Genomic DNA, 15,714 nt, shown 5'->3' with positions numbered 1-15,714 from the left:
GCCGGGCGTGGAAATTTCCGCGCTGGAGCTAAACCTTCCTTTCCACGGCAATATATTACCTAATTCCATTCCTGCAGATGCAAAAGCTTAGCCGCACTTGGCGGCGGATATACGAGCGCGGCAATGGAGCCGTATATTTACTGAGTTGCTGCGGGGAAATCTTTCCTCGATAACACACCGCGCTGCGCTATATGTGCGTACCATACACGGTAAAACGCAAAAAACCATTACGTCATACCACATTCAAGAAAAACAAAGAAATCAATTACTTATTTGGCAAATTCCCATTGCGTTAAATTGTTTATGGGGTATCGAGGTAATTTGCTTCGCAAATGAAATTTCACTTCGGTTGCGTCTGGTTTCTTTCGAGAACGGTTCCGTTCGCATTCGTCCATCCATCGACGAAGTTAAGGTGAAATTGTGCCCGAAGGTGGAGAATATTGTACGTCGACACGCGAACGCAATAGACAAAATTGTTGTGTATCGATCAAACAACTAAGTTCACCATTACCATACACGACGCTAAGTTTCCAACCGTTTCACGTTCGGTTGGGTTTCCATCTATCCTACGTTTCCTATCCATCGAATGCGCCCGGAACGAAGGACGAAGAAACGAACGCGCGCCGCGCCGGAGAAGTTTACGGTCCGCTCGCGTGTTGGTGGGTGTTCGCGTGGGTGCCCTCGTGCGTGTACACATGCGTGGGTGTGTATGTATTTGTAAGGGTAAGTGAGCGTGTGTTGTGAGTTGGCCATAACTATGTAACAATGTAGTCAATAAAGTCAATATATCAGCGGTTCTTACGAGCCGCAGCCGTTGCGCGAATTACTACCGCTAATAAAACACCGGCTGCTCTGATTACAAAACACAATAAACCAGAGCCCGGGCGAGAACGGGGGAACAGCTGGCCGGTTCGGTCGGCGGCGAGAAGATACGGGCGCCAAACGGGCACTGTGCAAATACTGGCGCGCGCGCCAGCTCGCAGGGACACCGAACGCCGGGCCAACACACAAATCTAAGAAACACTGGAAATATTCAAGCAACACCGCCAGCTGGAAGGTGAATCCCCGCGTGTGGAGATCGAGTAATGGGCAACGTGTAACACAAGGTTTTAGGTAATTTTCATCAATAAAGGAAGAACAAAACAACTAAAGCGCCCGGTTCACGGCTGCGGGGCCCCGGGTGTGCACATCGACCTCGGCGGGGATAAAGCTGCGTCCCGTATTTAAAAAGATGAATGGCTCTATTCCGCTGATTCAGTTATCTGAATCTCTGCCCAACGCCACATTTCGGATTAGAGCCGCTTTGCTTTGCGGTGGTAAAGGTGGGATCGGAGAGACAAAAATTTTCATCGGCAAATCGCCAATGCAAAATGAAGGTACCATCCTCAAAGCGTCTCAGAAAATGCGTGGGCCTATTGAATGAATATTGAGGTCCAATGTCTGTAGAACGGAAAAATCCCGCGATCCTATAAATTAGATCGTGCGTCCACGTAGACAAAACCCTACACATCCAATATATTATCCCTTGCCTAACGGCATTGGGGGGCAAAATACTTCGGGCCGGCGGGATAATAACGCACAAAGAAGAAATTCGCCCCGCGACGAAGCCGCAGTTTTCTGCTCGATATACTCGTTCACCGGGCGTCGGTTACACGCATGAAGCAAGCGGCGTTTTTCGCCAGCTTACGACACCCACACTCTACAACACCAAGAATCGTTTCACTCTGCTAGTTATCGGCTGGCGTTCGGCATTCGGTTCGACCGCTTAATTAAAGCAATAACTTGAATAAAGTGTGGTGAATCATTCTGAGAAACTAATCCGCCACTTTATCGAACGCCATCGTTTCTCCCACTGGTATAGTACATTCAATTTCCAGTCCTAATGCGTCTGCAGATTTTCCACTCGACTCGACGCATTGGAAATTATAATGTAACACATAATTTGCGCCGCGCCGTCTTTCGTATTAATGAAGAACTGGAAGAAGTCCAGAAAAACGCTGCGACTTTCGAACGTAATTGTCCCGTTCTGCCCATTTGCTTCGCGCGTATAATTAATAACCGACGATGGTGTTAAGGCATCGGAAGTGGGAGCTTTCATGCGAAATTTTCGTCCAACTTTGGCGCTGCCCGAATCTTTTCAATTCGGAATTCATTAGTTCCGTTCAGCAGCGACGGCGGCGGTAGCTCCGGGAACGCGGTGCATGCATATTCATCTCGTGGAACGAGTGTCCGGAACGTCCCGAAGAAATTATGTTTGATGTGTACATTAGGACGCAGCGCGACGACGGCAGTGGTGGCGGCGACGACTAAGGACCGCGACTGCCGCCCGTCTATATGTGCGGTACGGCAGTGGTGGCAAGAGGGGTTGCGGAATCCCGCTTTCCTTTATGGAAAATAGTCGTCCGCTCCGGCGGCACAGCACCATCATTCAGTTAGTTGTTTGGACCACAAGTGGGGCTTTATTTTGCAAGATAGAGATAGCCCCGCCTCGCCCCGACGCAAACAAGTAAAAAGCGACATTTATCATTTCCTAATCTTTTTTAAAAGTTAAACGTCCGAAATGTGGCGCATTTTTTTAGTTTCCAGCCGCGATGATTAAAGCAGCGGGTGCAAGTTATGTCTGCGGTTTTTTTGTTTCATTAATATATTTTTTGACGCGGCGGGCAACCGCGCGCGCCGGAAACTCGCGTCCACAGCTTTTCAACGCCGTTCTTATTTGCATAATTATTAAGAAACAAGATATTTTTATCTTTCGTACTTGATGATTTAGTGCCGCGCACGTAAACAACATCGGCGAACGCAATTATTTCCCCACAGAGAGTTAAATTATCTTTAGGTACACAGTAGCACCATCTAGCAATGAGTGGTCAAGTAAAAAATGCAAATACAGAGGTTATGTGTATGTGACAGCGCCATTACCGCGTTTGATTTATATTTACAAGCGATGCGCTGTTTATCGATACCGCCAGCGCCGCCATTCGAAATACTTATTGTCGGCGGCATTGTGAGACTGAGTGGAAGAAGCGCAATTGCATGTCGGCTGTCTTCCGGCGCGCACACACTCAATGTCCCGGCGACCGGTGAGCAATCGACGTCGCGCCGGTTCGACTCGAGGGAATCGGAATCGGCGCTGTGACGGCTCCGCTATATTGCATCCGTCGTTCTCAGGCGGATCAAGTTATCAATACTTCACTTAAGTTCGAATCGAATTGATATTCAGGGACGTGTAAAATAGCATCTCCTCGTCGCACAGCAAGACATCGTCTAGACGGAAGTCTTGTCTCGGTCAAACGCGTATTGGGCTTGTGCGGTAAACAACCGCTTTAATTACCTGCGATCTGAGAAAGCTAATAGAAACGTGAGCCGGAAAACAGATTTATGCGAATGTTTTTCGCTATTTTTTCGCCTTGAGAATGTAGCAAGCAGGCGTTCGGTTTTTTTCTCTGGAGTGGTGGATAAGCATCGGTAAAAGTTTCGAGCCTAAAGCGAACGGGTAGTCAGAAGAGAAATCGTCCGTGGGGCGTATTGATTCTGCCTCGACGCTGGCTCGCTCGCGATAGTAAACATATTTTGAAGCCATAAAATGTCCGATCAAAAGATTTATATATTTAAGAAAACATCAAAGAGCAATGGGATAGGCCGAATGGCCGAGTTACCTTTTCCGCATCGTGTGCGCTGGAATCGCAGGTACCGTACAGGAAAATTACTTTCGGTCGTTTCGTTCGTTAGCTACATATTCTGAACATATGTATGGGTTAGTATGTGTGCGCGCCCCGGCCAACTTGTGTATCCAAATTGAATTTGCAACGAAACGAAATGAAAAATGAGAGATCGGTCGCACGAAAAGCGCAACTCAACTCAACTCAACTCGCTCGCTGAAATCATCAGATGGTAATTTTATGATAAAAAATTAATACGCGAACAAAAAAGCGCAAGCAAACGGTTGCCGCACGCGATGCAATGATTTGATACGGTGCGGCAACGGGAAAAATATCGCACGTAATTAGGCAAATGCTTGATTAGCGCGACACATAATATGCACATCCAGTTGAGCAATTGCGCGGCCGCGAAACGCGTGCAGACGTTCATAGATCAGGGAATTCGGTATCCTGGCACCGCCTCTTACGTGTTCCAACTAAAATCTAAATACGAAAACTCCCACCCGAGCAGTAGGATACCTCCGATCTATGCATACACAACCAAAACAGAGCCAAAACTGCACTGCGGAGAAATCACTCAAGCGATAAGCAAATGCAAAGCCTCATTGACAATTTGAGCAACAACTCGAAAATTTTGATCCTATACTCAAAATGTCAGACGATTCGCGTTACGATTTAATTAAACTATTGCTGACATCCTGTGCGCGCACACACACTGCAAGTGGAGCGTACTTTTCCGGATGGCATAAATCGAGACGTCGTTTGGGCATTGTTTCCATCCGCCATCGTTTTGACATTAGCAGATGTTGCCGCCGTGTTCCGTTCGCTGCACACAATGCCAGGAGTACTCGCTCAAAGTGATATTTAAGAGGTTCGCGAATCCGAAGAATCGCATGACGGAGTGGATGTTTTCTTCAGGCACCAGCGAATCGCGGCAGATGAAAATGACGAGCGCGCGCGCGCGCAAGAAAACGACATGGGGGAGCGGAGGCGCGAAGAAGCCGCTCGCACCGCGATAATTAAGTCCAAATCAAATTACCATTTGGATTTCATGCTCATTAAATCGCAGTCTCGAGAAGCGAGCTGACGCACAGGCGTAGCGATTCCTTACTCGGCACCACACAGCTGAAGATCTCCAACCGAGAGCTATATTAGCATTTCGTGCGTTTTTGTCTTGTGAGCAAACATCAATTTCGATCGTCATCAAACTCGTGAAAATCGCCAATTAAAGCGCTGCCGCCGTTGCCGACACGAAAATAAAATCAATTACGTATTCGACATTCATTTAATTTGCACTTAGCGAATAATTTATCCAGCAATTACGATTTAATTCCTCGCGATTTTTTCAGCGCGCGCACAAGTGCTGTATGCAAATATACACACAGGGGTCGCTCGGTGCGCGATATGAGCGCCGCACGAAATGAGGCCTGCATAATTAAAATTCGCAACTTCTCTCGTTAACTAGCGGCTACTAGGTAGTATGGTCCTGGCGCTGTACGCCCACCTAACTACGTCTTTCTCGCAACGTTTGCGTTTTTTTTTCTGTTGTGCTGTGGCTCTGGCTCCTCGTTCGCTTCGCACATTAAGCGCATGTTGATATGCATGTAAGCATCGTGCCGCCGACGTGTCATTCACGCTGCAGCGTTTGAATAAAACCGGTAATTGCAGAATTAATATTTGAAAGCGCGTCAAGTACTTTTCGTCCCGGTATAATACCCAAGACGCGCATCACAAACATTTTTTCTTTTAAATTTGTATCAGAAAAATGCCATCAATTGCCATAAAGAAACGAACAATTTCGAAGAAAAAGAATTAAATAAATCTTACCTTTGGGTGTGCTCTCCTTGGAAACGCTACTTTTGGGTCTATCTGTAATCAAAACAAGCATGTAGGCTATTAGAAAACGAGTATACGAAATTAGGCAAAATACAGGACGAAAAGGGTATAAAAGTAAATAAAAATAGGGAGCCGCGTCCTTAATTATTCCGCTTGTTTTACGAGTACGAATAAACGAATTGCTTGAATTATTCTATTCCATTTCCTTCCGCCGCGGCTTCTAATAGTGGTATTATGGGCAATCAAAAGAAAGCAGTTGATCCCACGCATAAGTCTGAAGAGGCAAACAACATCTAACCGCACGAAAATGCGTTGCCGCTCTGTTGCGTTGCGCAAAAAAATCCGAAAAAAAAGTCGTTTAAAGTTCGCCTGCAATGACTCCAAGAAGAAGTCACCCAGGACGCAAACAAACATGACAATCAAAGTCCGAAAACGGGACAGTTTGCAACACATCTTAAAATTAACGATATCGCGCTCGTTGGCGACGTTTAAGGCTCTACATTCGCTAGTGGGCGAGTACGTAACGCACACGGCGTTGATTTATCGATTGCCAACCACCCACACATACATCCTGACGTCGAACCCTATTCTATATCCTGGAATAGAGACGCATGGGAAGAAGCAGGATGACGATCGTACGCACTGAGCGAGACTTTTACTGGTGCATTGGCTGCCGGGGGACGGAAAAGATGAGAAAACGAATTGTGCGAAACTCTATATGAACCCCGCGGAAAACGTCGAACGCCAGATAGATACATTGGGAGCTCAGGCGGCAAGGCGGCAGGGTGGAAAGTTACACGCTCCGCTCCGCACACGTCTGAACGTAAGGGCCGCAAAGCGAGCGATGGAAAGAGCGAGTCGCTGCCGCCGCCTCTGGGCGAGCGCGATCGGACGAGTCGCCGAGAGTCAAGTCTCTATAGATCGCCCGACGGCGCGGGTCTTCCGCCCGTACAGTTCAATTCCATCAAGACATGATTGGTTTCACGGCTTCGGCTCCGCAATTACGCTTTCCACTTTTTGACAATCGCCACGCCGGGAAAACAGAGACTAAAGTGCTTACACTTCAATTTATAGTTTTCATCTTTTATAACCTCGTTTCGTCCGCACACTCAGAACGACAAGGTGAGACAGCGATTTGAAACGACGCTCTTTTTTCTACCTGTAACGATGACCCACAAACGCATACATGTCGTGTCGGTATGGCCAGGTAATAGGCAACTGGGGAGTGCGTAAGGGAGGACTTTGCTTGTAATCAAATTATTCCAGTTGTTGGACCGTACCGGGCAGAAAAAAAGGCCCATGCAGTGGTATGGCTGTAATAACGTTAAAAGCGCAGCGATGCGGAGGCAGAATCATGTATTGAATTAAAAAAGTTGATTTTTAATGACAACATTCGCTTGTCTGATGTCAATGTTGCTATTATTGCTGTGTGTTTGAAAACGTCCTTGACTTTTCGCTTTTCCCACGCTGTTTAAATCAGCTTAACAAGAACGCGTGACTTCTGTGAAAATCGCGTGTGCAGAGCAATGCCTCGAGCCTTGGACCGAAGGGTAATGGGGCAGTCCTCATGAATAAGGGCCATAAGTCAACGAGGCTGAGCTAGCCGCCCGGCCATGGTGTGCTTTACCAGAACTAACGAAAGAGCAGTCCTTTTGTAACCCACCCGTCGTCGCCCGGTGGACCTGGACCTGGCTGGATGGGGGCGCCGAAAGCGAAAACCGCGTCGGGGTCGGTCGCTTCATTCATTGCGTTCACGCTCCAAGAGTCCAAAACTCCAAAGTCCACCTCACCCAGCCTACAATGAGACACGAAACAATTGTTGCCGTTGTCCGTGTGCTACCCCTTTTTTCTTTTCAATGGTCCATGTTCGATTCGAACCAGGGTGAAAAAAAATCATTAATTTTGGGTCTTCACCAAATCGCTTTTACGAGTTTTCAACGCCAATGCCGCAAAATGTAATGCATTACCGCGGTGGTATTTTGTTTTATTTCTCATTTGAAATGCCAAAAGACATTTTTATTTAGCCTATTAACGTGGAGACTGGCGGCAACTCGCGATAAAAATAATATAAATGTAAAAATTGCCGGTGCGTTGCGAGTCGAGTACATACACTCTCGCACACGGAACAGGAAAAGACGCAAGAGCGAAATTGCGATGGGAATGAATATGAGTGGAAGGTGAATGGGAAAAAAGTACCCAGCAGCCGACGACGACAACGAGAGAGCTTGTGGAAGCAGGCGTCGGAATAAGTAACATAATGATTTCAATTTAATTTAGGTTATCTCTTGTTTCCAGCCGGCCGCGTTCCAAAATTAAAATATAATAATAAAATTTAGTGCGCGCGCCGAGAAACTAAAAATGAATGAAGACGCTCGCCTTAGTTAGTTTGATGCGAAAATGTTACCTCGAGAAATACGAGGCAAGGTTCGGTCGCCGCTTCTTGCACAATGCAATCGCGACAATGGTCGACGTCGCGAGCGAAAAGATAGGTTTGTTAAATTTTTATTACTCGCTGAATGCCATTAAGGTAATACGATTTCCCCCTTTTGCGCGCGAATCGTCAGCGTTGGAAATTCCACGGCAATTTGTTATTTGCGAGCACAACAAAACCCCACGCCGCCGACCACACGCGGGAGTGAGTCGTCGACGCCTTGCAAAGTGCTGATAATGTAGAATGGAAACAAAAAAAGAAGAAAGCTGCAAAAAAAACTTTCGCCACCGTTATATGTGTATATCTTTGCTTTCGGCAAAAATACGAAGAAAGCGTCGATTCATTAATCGTAATTTTAACTTTAAGACTTCTATCCGCCAAGATAACACTCATCAATTGTTGTTTAGTTCGGGGGCGCGTAAACTTTTTCCAAACTTACTATCGACGCGTCCGAATGCCCGGCGCCTCCACATCCGCAAACTAATCCAGCTAGCTCGCTGCAGGTATCAATTTATTTACATTAACGAATCTAATTTGTTCACTGCTTGTCCGTATGACAATCTCGATGGTTTTTGCCCACTTCCGCGTGGATTATCATAGTAGGTACAAACGGTGGGCAGACGCAAACTTGTGCGAAGTTGATTGTCACTGTTCGTATCAGTGTGTGTGTGTGTGTGTGCGAGGGCAAAACGCAGGGCAGATTATGAGCGTGACAGTTAGCAGTCACCAACCGCAATGACGCCGCTCTTTGGCGATGTCGCCTCTTCCTGTTTTACGCCGCCGCCACCACCACCAGCATCGTCCTGCTTCCACTCGTTTGCGACGCACGAACGCGAGTGCATTTTCAAACCGAGAGCACAACAGGCGAACATAACAAGCGACAACAAACAACAAATTAAATTTTGCGGAGGTTCGTCGGTTGGCAAGCGAGGCGAACCTCACAATTAAAAACGACGACGACAAGCGCGTGTGGAGTGGAGCGTCGGCGGCGGCGTTGGTGGCAGCGGCGACAAGAGGACTACATTTGTTCTAGCGTCGAGAGGAGGCTGGATTGTAGAATTGCACAAGTGGCGCAAAGTGCGAACTAGAATCCCTTCAATCCTTTCGGCTGAGGACATTCGCGCATTGGCTGCGGCGACAACGAAACAGAAATGAAAAAAAGAACTAGATTGCAAATGTGTATCTGATAATTGAAATAATATCCTATTCAAATACAGCGGAAGAATTTAATTTCGCTCGATTTTCAGTCCTCCCTCGTGATCGTTCGTTATTTTTTTACGAGTGTGGGTTTTCAAATTGATACACGCTTCAGTTGTTCGACCATTTGCGCTAGTGGGACACTCACTTCTGGCTTCCACTTTTAATATACAGGGTGGTTATTTAATAACAAAATTATAAAAAATTGCATCATTATTCTTTAATTTTTTCAGGTCTAAAACAATGATTAATTTACTTATACAAAAGTTAATGAAATTGTCTGTCTAAATAAAAAAATATAAGACATGAACGACCAGTTTTTCCGTCCAATCCATCCCCATACGCTGTCTCTCAATTATTTTATCCAATTACCGGGCGGGATCGAATGAAATGCGGTATCGGATAATTCCGGATTCAAGAATATGCCAACCAAAACGCGAACGAGTCCACTTTAGTCGCCCGCGCCGCGGCGCATACGATTTCGGTTCGTTTTCACAACGCGCTCGCGACTCGTGCACTAATGAGGCACGGGAGGCAAACCACCTCCAGGCCACCAGGTTGCTATTACGGGCGGCGGGCGTAAGAGACAGGGACATGGCACGTATTTACCGCTTGGCTTACTGCGCCCGTTACCCGCATCGTGCGTGTGCGCACAATTTTACCCACATGTCCAAGAACCCAAGTGAAACGACGAGGACAAAGTCCACGGATGCACTTGCCGCCCCCTGACTCTGGCAAACTGGTAATTAGGCGCTCTATACTCGAGAACATGGTGCATTTATTAAAACCATAAATAATTGCCACGCAAGGATTAATATTTAATTAATTATTTAATTAGTGCGTTGTCGAAACACGCACGCACATGCACGTCACGGCCATCGACGAATATATATTTTTAATCGCGCGTCGCGGTTCCCCTCGCCGGTCGACCGTCCGAAATACGTCCACATTAAGTGCCATTAATAGCGGGCGTCGCATAACGAGTGTCGAAATTTAATTAACGAGCGCGATGCGTAACGGGCGAAGGTAAATATTGGCAGAACTATAATAAACTGCTAATGGCGTCGGGCAGCGCGGGCCCCCGCGGTTATAAATAAGAACCAGATGGCGGTTCGAGGTTCGTTTCGCTTCTTAAATATAGCCGTTGTAAGTAACAACCCACCCGATACATGTAGCACACATTTTTATGATCGAAGAATGAAGGTGGGTTGACTGGGTGCAAGTGAGGGACATTTGTAGGTTATGTCGGACACTATCCGCACGTACGTGGGGTTCGCTGCCGGCGATATCAGTCACAATAAGATTGATCCCAAATCGTAGGCCTGTTTTATCGCCTCACTATAAAGTAATACCCTCTCTGTCCCTTGAAAAAATCGTAATACGATATGGGAATCCATTGTTCCGCCGAAATTTCTAAACTTTTTATGTTTTACTATCCTAGTAGGTGTTGTGGTGCAGAGGTTTATTTTGTCAGATTCTCATAAATGTTCTCGCAAACGATTTAATCCGGCATTAAGAGAGTAGTGACTGCAATCGTGGCTTCCTGCTCGCACTGCTCGCGGGCTTTAGTTGGCTGGGGGCCTGGTGTGGATCGATCGGTCCGCTAATATATGTGCGCCCGACGCGGGGCCGAACCGGCCATCATCTGCAGCCGTTGAAGATTCATTGCGACCCTCCATAACCCTCGCCGTCCACCAATTACGGCCAACAAAAACAAACAGTCCCGGCGACGAGTATAATGGCAATTTCATTTAACATTATGCACCTCCGAATGTGTCTGTCGCCAAACAAACCGCCTGGAGTATCGAATTCGTCGTGTTTAAACAGTGCACACGCGCCCACACATCAGCACGGCGCGCAAAGTGATATCATCAAATCAAGCTGTGGGAATGGAAGCACTCACTACTCTTCACGATGACCTGGAAAACGTTCCGACTTCCAGCACACACTCTGGTGACTGACTCTTCGTGTGTTTCAACAGCACTCGCCGGGCGATACACGCTTTCTTTTCCGAGTCTGCGGGAAGTGGTGCGCGCGTGCATTGTCGGCATAAATTACACCGCCGCCACTGCCGCCGTACAGCGGCTCATGAATGAACTGTTACTTTCGGCGAACGCGGCCCGGCGCACACGTACCAATTTCGCCAACAAAGAGAAAAACGAAGCCGTTAGACTGGCACACTTTTCTTATTTAACATACGGCGAAAATTTACGCCGAGTCGACATGCGGGCACCGCTTTATTTATTTACGCTTTTTTCCTGTGTCATTTGTAGATTATTTTAATGCGATTTTCCGGATCACTTCCTCGCACGATACCTCTCTGCTCGTGCTCAAAGACGAAGCAAAACACGGCTACACAATTAAGAGTGTTATCTATTGGACGCTTTTGTCTATTTGTGTTCGCCCGTTCCATATCGCTATCAACGACACAACAAAGCAAAGTCGATATCGCAACATCACAGAACCGCAAAAGAAGAAGCAAAAGCAAAACGAAGACGGAACACACGAAAGTGGCAAATGTGGCGGAAAGGTTTGTTCTACGACGCAATTAAAAACACAGTAGGCTGCTGATCAAAAGAACGCTGTGCTGCGTTGGAGTGAAATTTCATCAAAAATTACAAATAAAAACGTCCCGAGCACATCGAAATGACAAAGGCAAGAATCGCAACGTAAGGATCAGTTCTTGCTGCGATGCCTCTCGACAAACCGCCGCGCGAGCAGTAAGACTAATTAAAGCGCCCGACTAATTAATACGCGGTGCGGTTCTTTTACAACCAACGCGGCGTTTACACGCGAAAGAATCCGCGGGGAAACTTCCATTGGCGCTTGTATACAAAATCTGCTGACTTAACGATTCCGACTGAATGTTTTATATCTGCGCGGTACGATTTTATGTTGCTTTGTAATGCGAATGTAGCGCCCACGCGTAAAAGTCAAGAAAACAAAAAACAGAAAAAACAAAAGATTTTATACGAATCATAATAACGCACAACAACAAGACATAAAATATTCTTTCATAATTTTTGACGATCGCGTTCCGTTTGTGCGCGCTAAAATCGACGACACTTAAGATACTAAGTGGGGGCGGCGGACGACGGCAGCGCTGTCGGTCATTGTAGCAGAAGTAGTAAAGATATTCTCGCGTTCCTGCTCGCGTTCGCAGTGAAGATAAACTTCTTTAAAAGGCCATTAAAAAGTTTTATAATAACGAGGGGCGGCGTCGATTAGGATTCGCACGCATTACACATTTCGCCTCCCCGTCGGATCGAATCGCTCCGTTTAGACACCTCGCTGTCAGGCGCGATGTTTCGTGCGTAATGTAAAATAATAAAGTGCCGCGCGGAATATCGCGACGATAAGCAGCAAATTACCAACGACGTCACAAAAATTAAAAGCTCCTTCGAGGTTTTACCCCATTGAATTCAATTCAGAATTCAGGCCGACCTGAGAGCAAATTTATGTCGCGAATATTACAGGCTTGTATCGAATATGACCACTATTCACTTCGCGGTGGACTGGACATTGAGCTACAAATAGAAATTGGCGAACAATAAAGGTACTGAAATGATTAAATTACACGTCGCACACGTGTACTGTCCGACGCTGATCAATCCGTTTCAGCTGCTAATTACGATTACTCATACGACCCACACATGTGGACGTGTCACCATTGTATGTCGATATGACTGCGTGTGGCAAACAACAAACTGCCAAAGCGAAACCGAACGATGATCCTACGCGCCGCCTCCGCGCTGCGTTCTCGCTGGGATTTCCACTATTAATGCACGCCCGTGTTCCTGTGTGCGGTGGCGGCAACGAGTTCTCGGCTCGCTTAATACTAATGAATCGGGGAGATGGAACCGCAACACAAATATTACATTACCTAGGTTTCGAGTAATTTATACCAGCAGGGGCGGCACAATTATATGCTGCATGTTCTCGGCGAGCCGGAGATCCGAGAGTCGAGCAGCGGCAGCGGTGGCGGGAACAAAACACAGCGAGTTTCTCCACGGTCGTATCTCGAGCGTATGCATGTATGTGTTGGTTAGCGCGCAGTTTCCGAGCGAGATCTTACCGCGCGATGGTTAAGTTTGATAACCGGCTGGGGCGCTGCTTATTTCGGGGCTACCCGAGGCTACCCCGTGGTTGTGGATGTGTTTAGTAACGCATGATATCATTTCATCATTACATCCCGTGTATGCGCGCCACGCTAAGCAACTAGGCGATAAGGAATGAAGTAGGACGGGAGGCGGCAACGCCGGCGAGTAAATTTTAGCTCGTTGCCGGCTCATTGCCACCCTCCTCGGTATGCGCTGAGTGTGTATGCATGTAAACAAGCATTCCGATCGCATTAATGGTTCAATTTAATGTCTATTGATAGTGTGGATGTTTTGAATGGATATGTGATACACGGTATGCCATGAATATCTTCCATAACCGTGATATCCAAGGCGAGCGGCGGAAACATTGGGCATATTATGTTTAAGGGTAAGCGTTGGAAGGATATACATATTCTAATATGAGCGTTAACATTCTGTGCATAGTTGGTGCCATTCAACGCTCGCTTGAGCACACCCCCAAGATTGGAGGAGCGAAATTGCGTTGACCTTGAATACCATTAACCGGAGGGAGGATTCAAGATGGCCGATGCACATTTCAGCCGCTCATACGAAAATCCCGTACATAATTTATTTCAATTTCCCAGGAACCGATTCCAATGCAATAGATAATCAATTTTTATATAGGCTCACGCAAGATACCGACAACTAGATAAAAAAAAACACAGTTCGTTGGCGTATGAACACGCTCTCTCTAATAAGCATGCGCCTATTAAATATTTACTTTCTAATCGAATTTTGAGTGTGCCCCTGTCGGAAATCGATGAAAGTTTAATGTGTTATAGTATGGCCAACTCAGAATCGAACGTAAACATTTATTTCGTTTTTTATTCGGGAAACGCGAGCGGATCGACACAACGCGCGCCCGTCTTATCGTGATCAGGAATTCAAGCCTACACCGGCTTTTCGGGGTTGTGCCCGGTCTCTAATGTACGACTCCGACGCCCGTCATTGCAATCCAGGCCGTCCTCAATAGTGAGCTAGGACTTTGCGCGACGCTTTCGTCGACACGCTTTATCGGCAACCGGAACAAATATTTCTAAGGTGCTGCGAAACGCTTACAGCCCTTCGCGGCCGATATCACAAAATAGACGTGTCTTCTTTTAACTGTAGCTTTAACCGAAACCCGAGAAACGATGAAATTTTAAAACGCCACCGGCACCGACTTCCGAAAAGCGCTTTAAACGAATTCGCTTGGCGTTAATTCATCGCGAGTATGGCAGACGTTACACGTCGCGAACTAAACTATCAACTCGAATAAAACTCGAGCGCACATCGCTTCCGAAGAGTAATTTCGAGAAGCGGCAGCTTTAAATGTCTCGCGCCTCGGCGTTCCCGTTCGGTTAATATCAAAGCAAACATTTTGTTTCGACGCCCGAGAGCGTTCATTCATGTGTACGTACGCCGTGAACCACCGAGGACGTGACATTCTCTAACGCCCGCGCGCCCGCAGTCTTTTTGACATTTAGATTCGACGCTGCCGCCGCCGCCGCCTCACACTGCTCGTATTGTTGTTAACCTCAGAATGTAATTTTAAAACGCATAACTCAGCTACGATTTAATGAAGCGGGGCAAATTCATAAAGTAGAGCGTTTCCATTTCGCGCGGCGAACTTTTTGAGAAGCTGTCGAGTGCTGACAGCAGAAAGCAGTGACAGACGTGGTTGCTAATTGCTCGGGAACCGCATATCGGGCGGCTTAAACCCTAGTCTCGCACGTATGCAGCCGAGCGAGACACATATCGCGCGCACAGCCGAGAAAACTTATATAGCGAGATAAAGTACGCGAGCTGTCCTATAATGTAGAGGTTTAGTCAGCACAATTAACATCAGTCAACAAGGAGGCGGATGCCGGGCGAAAAAAGCCGCGGATGGCGCACGAGTTTCCAACTCGAGAGTCGTCGTCGTCGCCGCGGCAAGAAAAAGGGTTGTGCCCGCGCCTCGGGAGGAAGTATACGCTCGAATGAATTGCTTGTTTCGTTCCGTTCGTGATTTTAAAATATTAATTAAAGCCTGCAGGAACATGTCCTCTCTTGTTCGCGTTCTTCGCGACGTGCTGCGAGTTGTGTCTAACTGTTTGAAAAATAAATCGGCGAAACAGTTAACGGGCGTTGGGAGCCGGGGCATAATAAATAATTCGCGAATCTTAATTGCGAAAGCGCTTAGGACTTCTTTTACAACTCGCGCGTCGCGCGTCGTTTCGACGATTTCTCAAAGTCCTCGACGTTGCCTGCGTCCGAAAGTCCAACAAGAACAACCAAAGTGCGACATTTCTCTTTCGGGCTTTTTATTCTTTTTAATATAAAACAGTAAACGCGTCAATTCGGCGCACAAGTACGTTTTATCCGCGCATTAAACTCGACAAATTTAATACGGACCTGGCCGATATGTACGCACGGTGCGTACACGCACCAGCACGCGTTATTTTACGGCAAAGTACGCAACGTAACGATGGAGACGGAATTTCCCATAAAA

General features: G+C 46.9%; 1 protein-coding gene across 9 annotated transcripts in view; it reads right to left on the bottom strand.

Moving 5' to 3' along the window:
- Rbp6 (RNA-binding protein 6) overlaps positions 1–15,714 on the bottom strand; it is a 196,340-nt gene that overhangs the window by 76,932 nt on the left and 103,694 nt on the right. For all 9 annotated transcript variants that reach the window (XM_065299877.1, XM_065299876.1, XM_065299883.1 and 6 more), the window contains one exon: positions 5,487–5,528. In XM_065299877.1, coding sequence (XP_065155949.1) covers positions 5,487–5,528 — 42 coding nt within the window. The remainder of the gene's footprint in view (positions 1–5,486; positions 5,529–15,714) is intronic.

The sequence above is a fragment of the Atheta coriaria genome, unplaced genomic scaffold (assembly GCF_025399875.1).
Source record: "Atheta coriaria isolate IRGN ID8LTWV9N9 unplaced genomic scaffold, Caltech_Dcor_3.1 hic_scaffold_3_pilon, whole genome shotgun sequence".
Classification (NCBI taxonomy): domain Eukaryota; kingdom Metazoa; phylum Arthropoda; class Insecta; order Coleoptera; family Staphylinidae; genus Dalotia; species Dalotia coriaria.
The sequence above is the reverse complement of the archived record's forward strand: the minus strand, read 5'-3'. Positions and strand labels throughout refer to the sequence as shown.